Below are 19,942 nucleotides of genomic sequence, written 5' to 3'. Positions count from 1 at the left end.
GCTATTTCAGCCACACACGTTGCTGACAGGTGTATACAATCGAGCACACCGCCATGCAATCTCCATAGGCACACATTGGCAGTAGAATGGCCTTACAGAAGAGCTCAGTGACTTCCAACGTGGCACCATCATAGGATGCCACCTTTCCAACAAGTCAGTTCATCAAATTTCTGCACAGAGCCCTGACCTCATCCCCATCGAAAACCTTTGGGATGAATTGGAACACTGACTGCGAGCTAGGCCTAATCGCTCAACATCAGTGCCCGACCTCACGAATGCTCTTGAGGCTGAATGGAAGCAAGTCCCCGCAGCAATGTTCCAACATCTGGTGGAAAGCCTTCCCAGAAGAGTGGAGGCTGTTATAGCAGCAAAGGGGGACCAACTCCATATTAATGCCATGATACTGGAATGAGATGTTCAACGAGCTGGTGTCTACATACTTTTGGTCATGTAATGTATAAGGACAAGGAGTGTATAAGAGACTGCCGTGTCGTGTTGGGTTATGAGAAATCTGATTATTAAATAACGGGTCAATGGGACGTTTCGTGACTAAACATAACCTATATTAGCGTAACCTGTATGAACTTAACCTATATTAATTTGACCTACATTAACTTAAAGCTGCAATATGTAACTTTTTAGGCGACCTGACCAAATTCACTTAGAAAGGTGAGTTATAGATCTGTCATTCTAAGGTGATTTAAAGATCTGCTAGTCTAAGAAGCAGTAGATCTGTTCTATGCGCGATATTTCTATGCTTCCCGTTCTTAATTTTTTGTTTTGCGTCATTTACTTTCGGTTTGTGCACCAGCTTCAAACAGCTGAAAATACAATATTTTGGGTTATTGAAAATATATTTCACAGCGGTTTAGATGGTACAATGATTCTCTACACCATACATTGCTTGTTTTGTCACATAAACTGAAATCGGGCGAACAATTCAAATTTTAGCAACCAGTAAATGGTGGAGCGATTTCTGCATAGTGCACCTTTAACCTATATTAAATATGCACTATGTAGAAATTGCTCTACCATTTCCTGGTTGCTAACATTATAATAGTGCGCCTAATTCCAGTTTATGTAACAAAACAAGCAGTCATCGTGTAAAGAATCATTGTACCATCTAAACCGCTGTGAAATATCTTTTCCATAACCCAAAATATTGTATTTTCAGCTGTTTGAAGCTGGTGTACAAACCTGAAAGTGATGAAGGAAAAAGGAAACCGCACACTACTCTTGATAGTATCACTGATCTTTAATAAGCTTACGTATCGGCCTCACGGACTTCGTCAGAGCTTTTGGGAATTTCTTAAAATTAGCACCCTTATGTAGACCTAGCCCCACCCACATCCATTCCACGCATCGAAAGGGGTTAGAGGCGAAGGAAAAACAAATAAGCTCTACCAAATGTAACAATATGCATTTCATAAATATTCAAATAAAGTGTGTAAATAAGACGTATTAAACACGTCTGTAAAACCACAATGAGGCCATAGCAAGTTTTCATTAATCATTGGGTACATCGTACGAAAGACAGCAGAGTAATCTTAAATAGGGACATAATTCATGTTCAAATTCACAACATAAAATACATAGGCATTTCATCATTAAGTCCTTTAGGAAATAATGTCTGGAGGGTGAAAATCCAAAAACATTCTCTTTTACTCAGAGTATTATTAATATCTCCTCCCCTGTCTGATATCTTAACTTTCTCTATGCCACAAAATCTAAAGGTAGAAATGTCAAACTTTAGGTCATTAAAATGTACTGCTAGGTCTACATACGTGTGCTTATTTTAAGAAATTCACAAAAGCTCTGACGAAGTCCGTGAGGCCGATACGTAAGCTTATTAAAGTTCAGTGATACTATCAAGAGCAGTGTGCGGTTTCCTTTTTCCTTCATCTTGTTTAACTGTTACCATGCACCTGCAAAAAAGATTGCTCAGATGTGCGAGTGCCTTTTGAATTTTGAAGTACAAAACTGAAAGTAAAAGACACACAAACAAAAATTTAAAATGGGAAGTATAGAAATAGCGCACATAGAATGAATGAAAGATCTATAACTAACATTCATATGTGAATTTGGTCGGGTCACCCAAAACGTTACATATTGTATATTAACTTAACCTATATTCAGTCTCCAAGACAGAGGAATACACAGCAGCACTATTATATTCAATACCACACACACACACACACACACACACACACACACACACACACACACACACACACACACACACACACACACACACACACACACACACACACACACACACACACACACACACACACACACACACACACACACACACACACACACACACACACACACACACACACACACACACACACACACACACACATCCATCACCATAGCTTAGCCTACATATTACACCATTCATTCATCGTAATTCTAATGTAGAAATGTAGACAGAATTCCATTTCTGACACCAGTGTTCAGTCTGGGCTGTCTCCCAGACGCCTGCCTGTATTTAAAGGGATTAGGACGGCTGTTAGGCTTGCCGATTCCCACACAAAGAACCTACATCACATCCACATCCAGACAGCTTTTGTAAATGCTTTGTACATATCAAACACAATATTTCTGCCTTCAGATTTTCAATTGACCAAAACATAAAGGAGGTGACGTTGATGTGCGGTTTTATCAGACAGTTCAGTGACTGTTGGAACATAGGGCTCAGACAGACGTCTGAGATGACTGACATCCTCTGGACAAAATATTGAATGCAGTAAAAAAAAATATATCCACACATACAGTATTTGAGTCTATAGATGTACAGGACAGCACGGCAGAGCAAATGCCACGCATCCTCATCATCACCAGGGAAATGATTTTTTATTTTGTGTAGGTTTGATGACTTACTACTGCATCTGTACAAGGCTTTTTCTTGTTTATGTGTATTTTAGTAGATTGGTTCCCTTCCACACCTGTCAAAAACAGATAATTCAACCAGTCAAAGCAATCAGTTCTGAATAAATGGACCGTCTGCAGACACAAGGCCCAAAACAGTCTCGCTTGAGGCGATGGTAAGATGGGAAGAAACACCGAATTAAATAGAGTGTATTATAGGATCTCTATGGGGAAGAACTTCCTTCATAGCAACCAATCTGTAAATGTCTGTTACCCCAACCCTCGAGCATTCCTTTTCATTAAACCAAGATCTTATGACACACCTGGCACCATCTTCCTAATCAAATCTTTGAGATCAAACAGGCAGGCAAACACATCCACGTTGATCTGATCTGTATAGAATAAAACAGGGTGGCACCCTTCCCTAGCCTTCGCCAGCCTCCAGTCCGGTGACATGCATTACCTCATCAGAGCCCTGTCGTGGTGCATTACATGGTGTATTACACACACAGACAGGACAGGGATGATTTAACTTCAAGTGGATATGCATCTGGGGTTTCCCTTTCTTCTGCTCTCTGCCTCCGCACTTCCAAGGCAGATGTGTGCTCTAGTACGAGATGAATGTATGGTACAGTGTGCGTGCGTGTGTGTGTGCGTGCATGTTAGGGTTTAATATTTTCCGGGTATTTTACAGAAGTTCCATCCCGAGAATAAATCACGTTTCTCCCGGGTAACCCGGTATTTCCCGCCAAAACCGGAAGTGTCGTTCAAAAGCATTATAATTCATATAAATAGGTTTATGTCTGGATTTGATTAGAACTTTGATAAAACAAAATTAAAGTCTGATGCTACCTGAGCCTGATGAACCATACATTAAATACATTTTATGAGCCCTACATTAAAGACATTTTATAAGCCCTACATTAAAGACATTTTATAAACCCTACATTAAAGACATTTTATGAGCCCTACATTAAAGACATTTTATAAACCCTACATTAAAGACATTTTATGAGCCCTACATTAAAGACATTTTATAAACCCTACATTAAAGACATTTTATAAACCCTACATTAAAGACATTTTATGAGCCCTACATTAAAGACATTTTATAAACCCTACATTAAAGACATTTTATGAGCCCTACATTAAAGACATTTTATAAACCCTACATTAAAGACATTTTATGAGCCCTACATTAAAGACATTTTATAAACCCTACATTAAAGACATTTTATGAGCCCTACATTAAAGACATTTTATGAGCCCTACATTAAAGACATTTTATAAGCCCTACATTAAAGACATTTTATGAGCCCAAGCCCAAAAAAGCCTAAATGATTGTGCCGTTATCCAATACATATATGATATAGGCTACTGCACATTTTGCACAACAGAAAAACAGACAAGCCCATAGATGTAGCTAGGTATTTGCTCTCTTGGGTAAGTAAATGAAACTAGCTCCAGTAGGCTAATATTTTTGAGTGTGAACTGCATTACTGTACTGTGTTGCATTATACTGTATTATATGGACTGGAATAATGCGTTCAAACCATGATAAAGCAGGGAGAGAACATGCGGTTCTGGTGCAGCACATGCGGCCTACAAAGTTACAAGTATAGGCTAGCAAATTTGACTTTAATTTTGAAATATAATAGGGCCTATTTGTATAATTAGTAGGCTGGCGCATATACTCTTCTTTCTCTCTCTATTGTTGCTTCATTCATTCCTCGCTTCCAAAAGTTAAATGAAATACGTTTTGTTGTCCTTATCTTCAGAAATTTAATGACATCCTTCAATAATATAGGACTAGAATTAGATGCAGAAGGCTTTCACTTCTCTTCATGAAGATTGAAGGGTTATGGGTCTGAATAAATAACTGCTGTAGCCTACCACCATCGAGCGTTCGCTCTTCTTTCAAACTACCGGTGAGTTCTATTGGGCTGCTGTATTTAACATTTAGCAAACAAAGGGCTTTCGTCCCTCGTCGAATAGTCTATTGGTAGAAGAAATGCTCACAAAAATTTGGTCTAGCTTATCCTGCATGGGACTCCAAGAGCTAAGGAGCATTTTTTAAGGAGAGAGGCCAGTGGATCACAGGTGGGTGCGCATTGCGCAAGAGACAGAGGCAATAAGTTAGAAGCTTATTATGCATAACCCATCATGAATTAGCTGAATATAAGATTAATACTGCATTGAATGTATTACCTGAAGGAGGTAGGCTACAACATCTGTACATCGGGCTATATATCAATCTAGATCAGGATGATCTATTTTGGATGCACTTTGAATGGAGTTGATGGAGAGAGAGAAAGACTGTGAGAGAGTGTGTGCACACTTATTTAAAGCAACGGTATTCGAGTTAAAACTCTGCAGCTGCAATATAAAAACAATTATTTTTGACCCCCGAAAGCCAGATGGCGATGGGTAAATTAGACGCACATTCACTCTTTATATTACTGACTATGCTGCAGCAAATGTAAGCCTACCTGTTACAAGAATAAAAGTTACCGTGATGAGATGATAGGTCTACATGCATTGTGAGCTGCGCTCCATATTGAGATGGGCTGTCTGTCCCCACCCTGAGCGTTGATGATTCATCATGCAGAGGCCGTAGAGAAGCCCGATTTAGACGTCGCATATCATTTAACAGTTCCATTTCACGCCCTGCTGTTCATATACATAATTTATTATAATTTACTGGTTTCTAGCAGTTATTTATCCCGGGAAAAGGGAGTGGTTTGTGGCGGTAAATCCCGGTAACCGGTTCCGCCATTCAACCCTAGTGTGTGTGTGTGTATGTCTATTTTTATCCACATGGCAGCCCAAACAGATGTAAGACGTCTTGTCTTGTGTGCTCTGGAACAGAACAGTGGATTATGATAACTTAGTCACATTGGAAACAGCTGCTGTGTGTCTGCCAGAGGTTGGCTGTGTGTGTTGTGTGTTGTGTGTGTGTGTGTGTGTTGTGTGTTGTGTGTTGTGTGTTGTGTGTTGTGTGTTGTGTGTGTGTGTTGTGTGTTGTGTGTTGTGTGTGTGTGCGCCAGATATTGGTCTGCTTTTGCCCCCGAGCCCCCTCACTCCACTGTTACTATGTAAGTGGCTCAAGCGTGTAATACATACAATTCTGTCAAATGCTGTTCTAGCCCTGAGGATAAGTATGATAATGCAATTTCAACTCGCTGTAATGTGATTATGTATTTATGGGGGTAGTTAAGAGATTTTGGATCTCCCAAAAAAGTGGTCAAATTAGATGAAGTCATCTGGAAAAGGCTGCCCTCAAAAATACGTCAATTAAAAAACGAATTGCTACTTTGAGGATTGTGTGTGTGAGATATTTTTCTTATTTTTATATATCTATTTCATGACCGGTCCGGTAAAGCTTATTTTTGACTCAAATTAAATCACTGATAAGAGAATGATGACAGATAATGACAGATCAATCAACAATGTACTATATCTACACAGACAACTGATCTGAGTGATACACTACTTTTAAATATCTGGAAGAAGTCTCACAATTTACTGGATATATCTTCCATTCCCATCTATCCCTCCATCAATCCACTCCCGCTTTCTCCTCTTCCCCTCTCTGCTCCTTCCTTCCTTTCCCCCTCTCTGCTCAATTCTCTGCATTTCTACCCTGACTGCCATGGCGACGGCTGATGCACCAACGGACGGAGGGACTAGTTTGAGGATGGGGCCGTGGTGTGTTCAGCAGGGGTCAGAGGGCGGCGAGCGGGGACCACCTCCTGAGAGCCACAGAAAGCTTGCTCCTTTGTTAACGACACAATTGGGACCCGTTTCCCAGGCAACCGTGCAGTGTACCTCGCATGGGGGAAGGGGAGGGAGCGAAGGACAAAAGACTGAGATATGGCAGAGGAGAGAAAGGGAGAGAAGGATGGGCCACCTCCTCCTTCAGCTAGCCGGCCGTGTTATTCACATTACTGTTTATTAACCACACACACCAGTTGTTGTGGAGAGAGAGAGGGGAAGAAAGAGAGAGAGAAAGACAAAGATAAAGAGGGAGAGAGAGAGAGAGAAAGAAAGAGATTCCATTCAGTCCGGAGCTTATAAACAGCATGTTTGACATTAAATAAAACAGAGGTCTATTGTGGGTTTGGGTCAGAGTGAGCTGGGTTTATCAGACCATAACATGTATCGTACATCCCTCGCTAGCTACTAGCCATATGTTATCTGCATACTGTGCACGTCTGTCTGACAATCATCAGAGACCACAGTCAGCCTTTAATATGAATTCACAGCGGACGGATGGAGTTTCTGTTTTATATACAACCGTAAACCTTATCTGTAGAGGTTACAAATGTATGTCAAACACTGACAAAAGGCATAAAATGGGGGAAGAATTCATTATAATAATTCAACTATTATTTGTTCATTATTGTTTCAGAAATATTACATTTAGTCAGCCATACTGTACCAATAGATTCAATAATCTATTGGTAAAAGGCAAGACCTCGCTTTGTGCATGGGGGCATTGTCATGCTGAAACAAGAAAGGGCCTTCCTCAAACTGTTGCCACAAAGTTGGAAACACAGAATCGCCTAGAATGTCACTGTATGCTGTAGCTTTTAGATTTCCGTTCACTGGAACTATGGGGCCTAGCCTGTACCATGAAAAACAGCCCCAGACCATTATTCCTCATCCACCAAACTTTACAGTTGGCACTATGCATTGGGGCAGGTAGCGTTCTCCCGGCATCCGCCCAACCCAGATTCATCCATCGGACTGCCAGATGGTGAAGCGTGATTCATCACTCCAGATAACGTGTTTCCACTGCTCAAGAGTCCAATGGCGGTGAGCTTTACACCACTCCAGCTGTCGCTTGGCATTGTGCATGGTGATCTTAGACTTGTGTGCGGCTGCTTGGCCATGGAAACTCATTTCATGAAGCCCCCGATGAACAGTTGTTGGAAAGGTGGTATCCTATGACGGTGCCACATTGAAAGACACTGAGCTCTTCAGTAAGGCCGTTCTACTGTCAATGTTTGTCTATGGAGATTGCATGGCTGTGTGCTCAATTTTATACACCTGTCAACATTAGGTGTGGCTGAATCCACTAATTTGAAGGGGTGTCCACATACTTTTGTATATATAGTCTATTTATCTATCTATCTATCTATCTCCTTTCTCTTTCTACCCATGCCAGTCAGATCTATGGAGTGATACTAGTCCCATCAGAAATTGAATCTGAAATGAGTAAATTCATATGAAATTTCTGGTGGCACTAATATCACTCCATACAGATGTACCACCGAAGCTCCCTCTCTTAGCAAGCACAGAGGATGGCACAAAAATAGCAGATTCCCAGTCTTCAGGCTGCTGTCCCACTTCAGCAGTGGGGTTATACTGAGGTCAGTCACAGACACAACAAGCCCCAACGACTGAGCTTATTTTGAGAGGTGTAATTTGTGCACCAAATGGTCAGCTACCACAGAGCCAAAAAACAGAAACCAAACTGAAAAACACTATACTGGAGGATGATTAAATGACGGTTGGGGTTTGGGGGGATGTAGATACTGAGCGTTTTTTTACTCTAGAGACAAGGGCTAGCCAGTTATGCTACAAATTTCCCAGCCCCAACCTCACTTAGAAGGAAAAGACATGAAGATTTTTAAAAGCACACCACTTCTGAGGGTTTTCTCTCCAGACAGGGATGAAAGGAAGCCATTGGTTCTCATCCAAGTCACAATTTCTCCACGCTACAAGCCATTCATCATCATTATCATGGCTATTGGGTGGACCTAATTCCCTTTCAAATCAACTGTCAATCCTCATTTGGCTTTTTCTCTTCTTAAAGGCTCTGGTATTCTCCCATGGACCGGTCGGCCATGCCAAGGCTAGTATAAAGAGACAACATGGACATAGAGAGTCGTTTTGGAGCCGCAGTCTTCCTCATCTATTGGGATTCATGTGTTTTCCAAACATCAAACTAGCGTTTGAATGCGCTAACAGAGACATGCTGGTGAAAGCATGTCTAATCAAACTGAACTGTTGTCTCCAACCAAAAGCCTTAGTCTAGTGCACATTCAAACTAAACAAGTGTACGATACATTCACCTGGTTTATAATATAGTAGTAAGTCAAGCGAACACTGCTAACTGGTTCACATCTAGGGTCGTTTTTGTGTATTTATGCTAGTCATTTTACAGCCAAATAATGATAACTACTTTGGGTTATGACCCGCAACTGACTAAACCCCTTCAACTGAGGTCGGGATCTCAGGAATATTTTGGGAATGCTACAGGGAATGGCATGGGAATGTGATGGGATATTTAAAAGACATAATCTGGGTTCACTTAGTGCAGATGGGATGTAGTGCCTCTATCTCCCGAGGCCAGGGCACATTCAGAGCAGAGGTTACTTACATAACTCCCACATATCCCTTGCTCTCTCGCTCGCTCTCTCTCCCTCTCCTCCTCTCTCTCTTACTCTCCCTCTCTCTCTCCCGCTCTCTGCCTCCTCCATCTCAGTCCACTACTAGTAGAATAGGAACAAGTGGGCGGACAGGGCTCAACATTCAGTATCATCCCCTCCATCGCCCCTCTGAGTGGGCAGGGCCGGGCAGAGAGAGGTGGGTAGTGGTGGAGAGTGGGGTTGGGTGGCATGGAGCATTGGGTGGATGGATCAGATGGATGGGGGGGGATGGAAAGGCAAAGAAGCAACCTGCTAAGTACTGGATAGATGAATCTACATAGATAGATATACATGCCACTAGATTAACCTAACGAGGCAATGCAGCTGCTCTCTGATTGAGTTCAAATGCCAACAATCAAGCATGTAAAGAGGATCACTCAACAGTCAAAGGCAAGGACACATTGATGCATTATAGCCGCCAGCTCTGGGTGTGCGTACAGTGCATTAGGAAAGTATTCAGATCAATTCACATTTTCCACATTTTGTTACGTTACAGCCTTATTCTAAAATATATATATATTTTTTAAATCGCTCATCAATCTTCACACAATACCCCATAATGACAAAGCAAAAACAGGTTTTTAGAAATGTCTGCAAATGTACAGCCTCGAGTCTTCTTGGGTATGACGCTACAAGCTTGGCACACCTGTAGTGAGCAAGACAAAGGAGATGATCATGGACTAAAGGAAAAGGAGGGACGAACAGGCACCCATTAACATTGACGGGGCTGTGGTAGAGCGGGTCGGGAGTTTCAAGTTCCTTGGTGTCCACATCACCAACAAACTATCATGGTCCAAAACACACCAAGACAGTTGTGAAGAGGGATCAACAACACCTTTTCCCCCTCGGGAGACTGAAAAGATTTGGCATGGGTCACCAGATCCTTAGAAAATTCTACAGCTGCAGCATCGAGAGCATCTTGACCGGTTGCATCACCACCTGGTATGGCAACTGCTCGGCATCCGACCGTAAGACACTACAGAGGGTAGTGTGTACGGTCCAATACATCACTGGAGCCAAGCTTCCTGCCATCCAGGACCTATATACTAGGCAGTGTCAGAGGAAGGCCCAAAAAATGGTCAAAGACTCCAGTCACCCAAGTCATAAACTGTTCTCTCTGCTACCGCACGGCAAGAGGTACTGGAGAGCCAAGTATGGGTCCAAAAGGCTCCTTAACAGCTTCTAGCCCCAAGCCAGAAGACTGCTGAACAATTAATCTAATGGCGACACGGACTATTTACTTTTTATTACATTTTGTACTTTTGTTTATTTAGCCAATATTTTCTTAACTCTATTTCTTGAACTGCATTGTTGATTATGCGCTTGTAAGTACGCATTTCACGGTAAGGTCTACACCTGTTGTATTCGGCGCATGTGACAAATAAAATTTGATTCGGGGAGTTTCTCCCATTCTTCTTTGTAGTTCTGTCAGGTTGGATGGGGAGCGTCGCTGCACAGCTATTTTCAGGTCTCTCCAGAGATGTGCGATCGGGTTCAAGTCCGGGCTCTGGCTGGGCCACTCAAGGACATTCAGAGACTTGTCACTAAGCCACTCCTGCATTGTCTTGGCTGTGTGCTTAAGGTTGTTGTCCTGTTGGAAGGTGAACCTTCGCCCCAGTCTGAGATCCTGAGCGCTCTGGAGCAGGTTTTCACCAAGGATCTCTCAGTACTTTGCTCCATTCATCTTTCCCTTGATCCTGACTAGTCTCGCAGTCCTTGCCGCTGAAAAACATTCCCACAGCATGATACTGCCTTCACTGTAGGGATGGTGCCAGGTTTCCTGGCGCCATCAATCTTGGTTTCAAACTTGGTTTCATCAGACCAGAGAATCTTGTTTTTCATTGTCTGAGAATCTTTAGGTGCCTTTTGGCAAACTCCAACCGGGGTGTCATGTGCCTTTTACTGAGGAGTGGCTTCCGTCTGGCCACTCTACCATAAAGGCCTGATTGGTGGAGTGCTACAGAGATGGTTGTCCTTCTGGAAGGATCTCCCATCTCCACAGAGGAACTCTGGAGCTCTGTCAGTGACCATCGGGTTCTTGGTCACCTCCCTGACCAAGGCCCTTCTCCCCGATTGCTCAGTTTGTCCGGGCAGCCAGCTCTAGGAGGAGTCTTGGTGGTTCCAAACTTCTTCCATTTAAGAATGATGTAGGCCACTGTGTTCTTGGGGACCTTCAATGCTGAAGAAAAATAAATGGTACCCTTCTCCAGATCTGTGCACAATCCTGTCTCGGAGCTCTACAGACAATTCCTTTGACCTCATGGCCTGGTTGTTGCTCTGACATGCACTGTCAACTGTGGGACCTTCCATAGACAGCTGTGTGCCTTTCCAAATAATGTCCAATCAATTGAATTTACCACAGGTGGCTTCCAATCAAGTTGTAGAAACGTGTCAAGGATGATCAATGGAAACAGGATGCACCTGAGCTCAATTTCGAGTCACATAGCAAAGGGTCTGAATACTTATGTAAATAAGGCATTCCTGTTTTTTTATTTGAAAAACATTTGCAACAATTTCTAAAAATCTGTTTTCACTTCGCCATTTGTGGTATTGTGTGTAAATTGATGAAGAATATATATTTTATAATCCATTTTAGAATGAGGCTGTAACGCACAGGTGTCAAACTCATTCCACGGTGGGCCGAGTGTCTGCGGGTTTTCGCTCCTCCCTTGTACTTGATTGATGAATTAACATCACTAATTATTTGTAAGTCGCTCTGGATAAGAGCGTCTGCTAAATGACTTAAATGTAAATGTAAAATGTAGTTAGGAACTCCCCACACCTGGTTGTCTAGGGCTTTATTGAAAGGAAAAACCAAAAACCTGCAGACACTAGGCCCTCCGTGGAATGAGTTTGACACCCCTGCTGTAACGTAACAAAATGTGGAACAAGGGAAGGGGTCTGAATACTTTCCGAATGCACTGTATGTGTGAGTGTGTCACAGCTCCATAGATAACGGAATTAGAGCAATAAACATTGGTAAATTAAGCACTGTACATGCAGCTTAATCCGGCAGCGGCTGGAATCAAACATTGTATCATGAACAGGACTGTTAATTCACTTCACTTCAGCAGAGTGGATCTAGATCCTAGCCAAATGTTAAGCCCACTAAGCAAAGCCTGTTACATAAAATGGGTTTTTATAATCTTTAAAGCAGAAATGACTTGAAATCGTCTCTAGTTGCTGTGGGCTTGTCTGTCACAACAGAAACAGCAGGTTGCTGCAGCAGATTAGACCACCACACATTTCATTTCACAGAGTCATTTAATAATTGATGGTTTTAAAAATGGCCCCAAAAGAAATGTTAAAAGTTAATTTATCACATAATGTTTTTGTAATATCTTCTCAGTCCCCTGGGCTAGAGGAGCCGACTAAAAGTAGGCTACCACTTTGATATTATCAACATTACCGGTTATGCAGTTATCCATGGTAGCACTGTCTGCTACTGTTACGATGTCCATGGGGCAGACAGACCATAGAGTCTGGCACAGATAAGGACAGTACAGTAAAACAGTACAGTTACAGTATGTGTCTCTTCATCCAGACACATTATATATATATTTTGTTAACCTTTATTTAACTGGGCAAGTCAGTTAAGAACAAATTCGTATTTACAATGACGGCCTACCCCGGCCAAACCCAGACGACGCTGGGCCAATTGTGCGCCGCCCTATGGGACTCCCAATCACAGCCGGATGTGATACAGCCGAAATGAGAGCAAGAGAGAGAGAGAGCAAGAGAGAGAGATAGTGAGTCAGTGTTTACCTCCATGGCGAGCGCGGCGGTCTGCTGGTCGTAATGGTTGAGGAGATTGGGCATGAAGGTGGAGTTATAGGGCAGCCCCTGACACATGCGCAGGGTGATAGGTTCACAGGTGAACATGCTGTGGCTCCCAGCAGTAGACTCCATGGGGATGGCTTCTACCACCACTGCTGGAGCCATCAGCATGGACACACACAGCACCCACAGGAGCCCCATGGTCCCCGCAGGCAGGGGCAGGGGTAAGGAGGGACCCAGGCTGGGCACAGGGACAGTCCGAATGATCGCACTCATTCACAGAGGTTGGCGCAAGAGAGAGCGCTCACGCGTGGTACAGGTAATTGACAGTCAGGGGAGAGACTGGTCCTGTTCCTGGTCTCAGAGAGTGACAGTCTGTGTGCGTGGGTATAATCCAAGATGGACGCCATGGCTTAGGCTGGCTGTTTCCATCTCCCTCTTGAGTCATAGGAGCTCCATCACCTGAGCATGAGTCCTGGCGTTGGGTGTTGGACCACTTCTCACCAGGTCGCTGTGATTATACACAGAATATGAACAATGATTAGGATCAGAGAGTGGATCCCTGCAATAAGTGTAGATGTCAAGGGGTCTGGGGGGAGAATAGAGAGGGGAGATAATAAATGTTTACAAAATTTAAACAATTGCAAATGCGACTACAATTAATGATGCTTCTTAACACAATATTTTAAGAGGCACATTATGAGAATTTATGCATTATAACATATTCATGGGGATTATAATCTGGTATGTGGGTGGATATTGAATAAGTGAATTAGTGCACCGATTATATTTCTGTAGTAGCTTAACGGCACCATAATAGTAAAGTTATAGCAATTTGCATTATACATTGTCTCTTTAAATACGCACACACCCTGTTACAAGATAATTATTCCCCAGAACCCATTTTCCACAGACCATGCACTTTCAAATATGACAGGTAAAACAACCCGAAACATTTCAAACAATATGTGACATTTCACAATTGAATATAGTGGTAGTGGCTTGCACTGAAGGCAAATGACTGTGAGTAATAGCATTTACTGACGTCTTCGGCAGGATTGTCGCGCATTACATGCTTAGAACCATGTTACAAAACTACCGGTAAATAGACACAACAGTGATGACATGAAACTATAGTAGTATATATATGTCAAAGCCAGATGGTCACTCCTCCGACAGCGCCTAATGGATACACACATTTTATCCGACAAATAAACATTTTATGAACGCGGAACAAAAGATGACGGTTGGGCTACTTCATCTCAACTGATACTGACCGTATGTAGACTAGTCTACCTAAACTGAATCTCTCCAGGCGTATCCCGATGGTTTAACGTTACTACGATCCAGCCGTGTTGGCAATATATGTGTCCGCAATTCTGTAACAGAAAATATCTAGGGGTGCCAGAAATATATAATAAAATAAGACGATTTTACCTTTCTGTCGGGAAGATAATTCACGTGTAGGGGTCTTCGCCGCTCCTCGAGGCCGTAACAATGAGTGACTAGCCCACTCCTCTCCTGCCCCCTCTCTCCCTCCTCCTCTCCTAGCAGGTTTACAACCGATGTCCTCGAAGAGCGAGAGCGCGCATTAAACACAGACGCGCAGCCAACTGAACTCAAATGCTTTTCTTTTCAGTTTTGAAATGACAAAATGATTTGTTTGAATGAGGTTCAGACATGTGTGTGCGTGCACTGAAGGCCTATATCTACAAGGAATAAAATACCAATGGAAAGACGTGAGAAAAATGTGGAGAATATAGGCTATGAAGTCATCAAACTCCCTGAATGGCAACATTTGTTGCAAACTAGACAAAATCCGTATCATGTGTGCAACATGCTCTGCGTGATTTGCAACATTGTGAACAGTGACATTGTATCCATTGAAACCACATGCATGCCGCACCTTGTGTGTGTGGATTGTATTTCGGTGGCAACAGCGCCACCCTTGTGTGTCAAGCGGTGTTTGCGTCGCTCATGTCGTTGCTCTTGACTACGCAAAGCGGCGACGGTGACAGGGTTGGGTAGAGAAGGAGAGGGGGAGGTGCACCCCACAGTACACCCATTACTATGGAAACAGGTAAACTGTACGAACGCTTCAAGAACAAAGTGACATGTACTGGTAATCCTATGGACAAGATACGAATACATAACACTGAGGATTCGTGATTGGGATGATAACTATGCTTCCTCATGCATCAGAGGCCGGAGGAGATTGATGGTAGGACTATTCCACTAGTCTAGTGGACCATCCACATCTGTAATATAGAGATAGCAGAGCTAGTAATAGTACCGGTATCTTATGTAGGTTTTATGTGACTGTTCATTGACTGACTAGGACTACTTGGGCTACTCTGATTTAATGAGTGAATAACGCAAAAAAAAATACACATGCGATAGCCCTAACCAATGACGATTCACTTCAATGCATCTACCAGGTGATGCAGTCTTCTTCTCCCTCCACACAGATCTGACTTATTGCTGACTTGTAGCAGCTGAAAGATGTCCTTTGCACCAAGGACCTCACTAACCTCGGCCAAGATGCAGACCAAAATGAGTGCCTGGACACCTCTTAACCACCAGCTGTCTAATAACAATGTAAAGTTGACTAATCTTTATACTAATCCAGTTTTAATGTAATCTTCTACTTAGATTAAATATCTCTCTTCTTTAGGTGTTTGAAGAGCGAAGAAACCTGCTGGGAAAATGGGTAAGTGGGCCTCTAAAAATTGGAAGGTTATAAATTGATAAAATATTAACCATGGAGAATAGGTTAGACATACAGCAATGCAATCAGAACCACATAAGCAATCCTTTTACAGCTTTTCAATCCTACGTTACTTACCCCCATCTGCATAAGGTGCTTGTTTGGGGGCGGCAGGTAGCCTAGTGGTTAGAGCGTTGGGCCAGTAACCAAAAGGTTGCTGGATCAAATCCCCAAGCTGACAAGATAAAAATCTCTCATTCTACCCCTGCACAAGGCAGTAAACCCACTCAATGTAAATAATAATTTGTTCTTAACTGACTTGCCGAGTTAAATTAAAAATAAATGACAGTAGACATCACTTAAGATCAACTGATGCCATCCCTGTGTGTCTGTCAGTTTGACAAGTGGAGCGACGGCCAGAGGAAGGCGGTTCTACAGGACTTTTTCTCGCGGTGTTCAGTGGGCCAGCTGCGTTTCCTCCGTCAGAACCTGACCAAGAGGGTTCCAGAGGAGAACCTAGACTTCACCTCTGTCCTGCCCAGAGTTCTCTCTCTCTATGTCTTCTCTTTCCTCGACCCCAGGAGTCTTTGCAGGTGTGCACAGGTAGGTACAGAAGGGAGGTATGGGTGTTTCTGGTCTTGTTCATATATGTAGCAGAAATTGAACAGTAAACAACTTATGCGACTGAAGATTGTGTAGCTATTTTTATTTTTTTAAATTGAGACACTAACTCTCTCTCTCATTCTATAATAATAGGTTCCTAGCTCTGTCCACCCAGTCATTTCAGCATCATACATGTGCTATTAGACCACATTACAACACTTAAATGTATGACATGCTCTGGCCCATTTTAGCGGTACCTGTGTACCTGTGTTGGCAGGTGAGTTGGCACTGGAAGGGTATAGTTGAGTTGGACCAGCAATGGATGCCCAAGTGTCTTAAACTGGGCTGGTGCATCAACTTTGCCCCCACACCATTTGAACATGGGGTCTGGAAGAGACACTACATAGAGACAGTACTGGAGCTCCACATCGGCAAACCTAAGGTGAGTGACTGGAGGCCTGGACAGTGTATAAAACTACCTGCACGGAACAGACACATTTTTGTGTGTTCAGACTCTATCACAGCAGGAGTTCATTGTCCCTGAGGTGACGTCCATAAACAGTGTGACGTTTGACCAATCAGAGAGCTTCCTCAGAGAGGTCCAGCGAGAGAGGAGCGGTGGCGGCACCACGAGGGGGTCAGGAGGGTCCCAGCTGAAGGGGCTACCCCCGTGGAGGGGTGCAGACAGACACCCCACTGACACCGTGCGATTCAATTATCTGGAAAATCTGGACCCCATAGAGCACGCCCACCAAGCGTAAGACCACTTCCTCTAGTATGTAGTTAGTGTGTATGTGTGTGTAGTGAAAAGTACATCAGTCTTGAAATACAAAGCATTTACCAAACCAATGCATTCATTCCCAAATTAAAGCACAATCAATTCTTATTTGCCCCTGAGGCTATAAATAAAGTATAATATTGAATTGAACAATCAGACATCGGTTAAATCAGCCTATGAATTCCCATGTAACTTGACCTGGTGTTCCAGTGACAATGGTCTGTTTTCCAGAAAAGTGAAGAGCAGAGGGGTCTTCAACACTGACAATGAAAAGAAGAAAGAGCTGTCTGCATTCAATTATAAACTGCGCAAGGCAAAGTCATTGGTAAGCACCTCTCATCAGAAGATGACCAGTCTGAAGACCCTATCTTGGATAACAGCCAAGGGAATGCTTAGAATTCCCAGGAGAGACACACACACACACCAAGAGACATAATGCATATTGAACAGACTTCACATGGAAATTCATGTAAATGCGCTACCCAGGGGGACTGTGTGTGTGTGTGTGTGTGTGTGTGTGTGTGTGTGTGTGTGTGTGTGTGTGTGTGTGTGTGTGTGTGTGTGTGTGTGTGTGTGTGTGTGTGTGTGTGTGTGTGTGTGTGTGTGTGTGTCTCAGTGAGGACAAAAACGCTGTCGCTGCTTCAGGGGAGGAGGAGAGAGAACACTGTCATTGAACATTCTAAGTGTTTCCGTTTACAGAAATACCACACATTTTATCAGCAGAAATACCACACATTTTATCAGCAGAAATACCAAACTAAAAGATAAAACACACCTATATATATATTGTTAAAGAATACAATAAGAGGACTGTACTTATCGTGTCACCTTGCAACTTAGACACAGATTGGGACAATACGGACAGTATACCATGTAGGCATGCATCAAAATATAATTCTTTTGCATCTGTTCTTCTCCCCTTTAGATGTTCCTGTCCTTGGACCTGACTCCAGGTTTGGGTTCTGGAGCAGGACAGCAGAAGCAGAACCGGTTCCGCCCCCAATGGGCCACACAGAGCCTAGAGTACCCTGTCACCAAGGCAACAGCCAAGAGCCTGTCGCGGTCGAGCCAATGGAACGCTGGGATACGACCTGGTCCTGTGAGGTCAGCGGTGCCCAGGCTCAGTCAGGAAGGACTGAGGGCATCAATGAGGACAAACAGGAGTACTCCTAGTTAGAAACATATTTCCTTCCTCTCTCCCTCCCTTCCTTCCTCCTTTTCTTCTTTCCTACTTTCCTTAAATCTGTCCATCGCAGAGGACACACAGGACCACGCCTAGTAAGACAATAGATGACCAATCCTTTCAATGTACATTCTTGGTTGAACTATAACAGAATGAGCTCTCCATCAAAAAGGAAACTTGTGTCCAAGGAAACACGTGACATTACATTCTTACTCAATTAATGCTTTCTTTCATCGCGTGAATGTTCTGTATGATGTATAACTGACTTACATGGTTTGGGGTTTCAGCGACACCACTGTTTGAGGGACAGCCTTGGAGGATACAAGTGAACTATATCGCCACCCTGTGGAGCACGTTAGTACTGTAGCACAGACAGAACACAGCAGCGGTTCTCAACTGGAGTTCTCAACTGGAGTCTGACCAATGTTCCCTCCCCAAAAAATTTGGGGGGGGGGGGGCTGAGCATATGTTTTGGTCTTGTGAGCAGAAACTTCAACATTGTGAGAATTTTGTGCAACTTCCGGCGCGCGTTTACAGTGAACACTGAGGCTGTACCCATACCGTTTTAGACCGTTTTAGACCATGGACGAAATAGGTGACTGTAAATTGCCTTGGGTTGTATGATGCAAGAAACCCCTTTACAAATTACAATTAATTATTACCATACAGAGAATTAGACAATGTACGCTACCCCTCTGCCTATTGGCTTATTCAAGCCTGTCTCAAAATACAACTCTGCCCCTTTAATTAAGACAAGCATTTTACCGGACTGGCTTTTCAAAGACATGTTGAAATGTAGCCTACATGTTTTGTGCTCTTGTAGGAAGCAGTAACTCCCCATTGCTGACCTATACTTATCTATAACTGGGCTAATAATTCGCTAACTAGCAAAGAATATCAATAAATGTGCACACGGGCGGCGCAGATCTGAAAAGCGCATTCACTGTACTCCATGCGCTCTGGCTACAACAAAATCAGACTCAATCTTGTAAAATTAGATTTGTTGCATTGAAAAGGGGCTGATATGTTAATTCGATCACAGAAAAAACGTTGATCTATATATTGCAAACTAATTGGGCGAACTCAGTGAAGTTCAATCTCTTGCATTTCTTCTGCGCAGCAGTCCTGGAGGAAATGCGCGCACAGTTTAGACAGAGGGAACATTGGTCGTGACCCAAATTTGGATCACGAGTAGTTTGAAATAGGTCGCGGGTGTCTAATTAAAATTGTTATCGTTTTGGGGTGATGAAAAATACTCCAGTCTGCACTTAAACTACTAAATCCAGGTAAAGGGTGTAGATATTTTTTTTTACATTTCAATATAGAGCTATTATCAGTGTGATTTAGCAGATTTGGTTGATTTTGTGGTCTCATACCAGTTAGCATACAAACTTTCATCAATCATGGGTAAAATTAGTATTGACAATAGAAAATGTGGGAACGTTGTTCCCTTGTCATATACATTGCTACATTTACTATCAATATAGCATTACAAATATTTTTCCAGGTGGCTTTTTGTAGTGCTAATATTTAGTTGCGACTGAGACAATGGGTACCAATTTGGGTCCGGAGGCAAAACCAGT

The 19,942-nt window shown here is 42.9% G+C and overlaps 2 protein-coding genes across 3 annotated transcripts in view; one reads left to right on the top strand and one right to left on the bottom strand.

Moving 5' to 3' along the window:
* Positions 1 to 14,629, bottom strand: part of fzd3a (frizzled class receptor 3a) — a 31,598-nt gene extending 16,969 nt beyond the window's left edge. Inside the window, exons 1-2 of one of the 2 annotated variants that reach the window (XM_071370687.1) lie at positions 14,526 to 14,629; positions 13,077 to 13,599 (exon numbers count right to left, since the gene is read on the bottom strand). In XM_071370687.1, coding sequence (XP_071226788.1) covers positions 13,077 to 13,364 — 288 coding nt within the window. In that variant the 5' untranslated portion in view covers positions 13,365 to 13,599; positions 14,526 to 14,629. Of the gene's footprint in view, positions 1 to 13,076; positions 13,678 to 14,525 lie in introns of both variants that reach the window. The other variant, XM_071370686.1, reaches the window with a different exon arrangement.
* An 89-nt stretch (positions 14,630 to 14,718) lies between these two features.
* On the top strand, positions 14,719 to 18,580 carry fbxo16 (F-box protein 16). The gene is made up of 8 exons (XM_071370688.1): positions 14,719 to 15,309; positions 15,557 to 15,686; positions 15,763 to 15,798; positions 16,192 to 16,398; positions 16,676 to 16,840; positions 16,911 to 17,155; positions 17,408 to 17,501; positions 18,102 to 18,580. Exons 2-8 carry the CDS (start codon positions 15,591 to 15,593, stop codon positions 18,351 to 18,353), a joined length of 1,095 nt encoding a protein of 364 aa, XP_071226789.1. The 5' UTR covers positions 14,719 to 15,309; positions 15,557 to 15,590; the 3' UTR covers positions 18,354 to 18,580.
* Positions 18,581 to 19,942: the final 1,362 nt, after the last annotated feature.

Source organism: Salvelinus alpinus, chromosome 27, assembly GCF_045679555.1.
Source record: "Salvelinus alpinus chromosome 27, SLU_Salpinus.1, whole genome shotgun sequence".
In the NCBI taxonomy this organism is placed as follows: Eukaryota; Metazoa; Chordata; class Actinopteri; order Salmoniformes; family Salmonidae; genus Salvelinus; species Salvelinus alpinus.
Note: the sequence above shows the minus strand (reverse complement) of the source record. Positions and strands in the feature narration are given on the sequence as shown.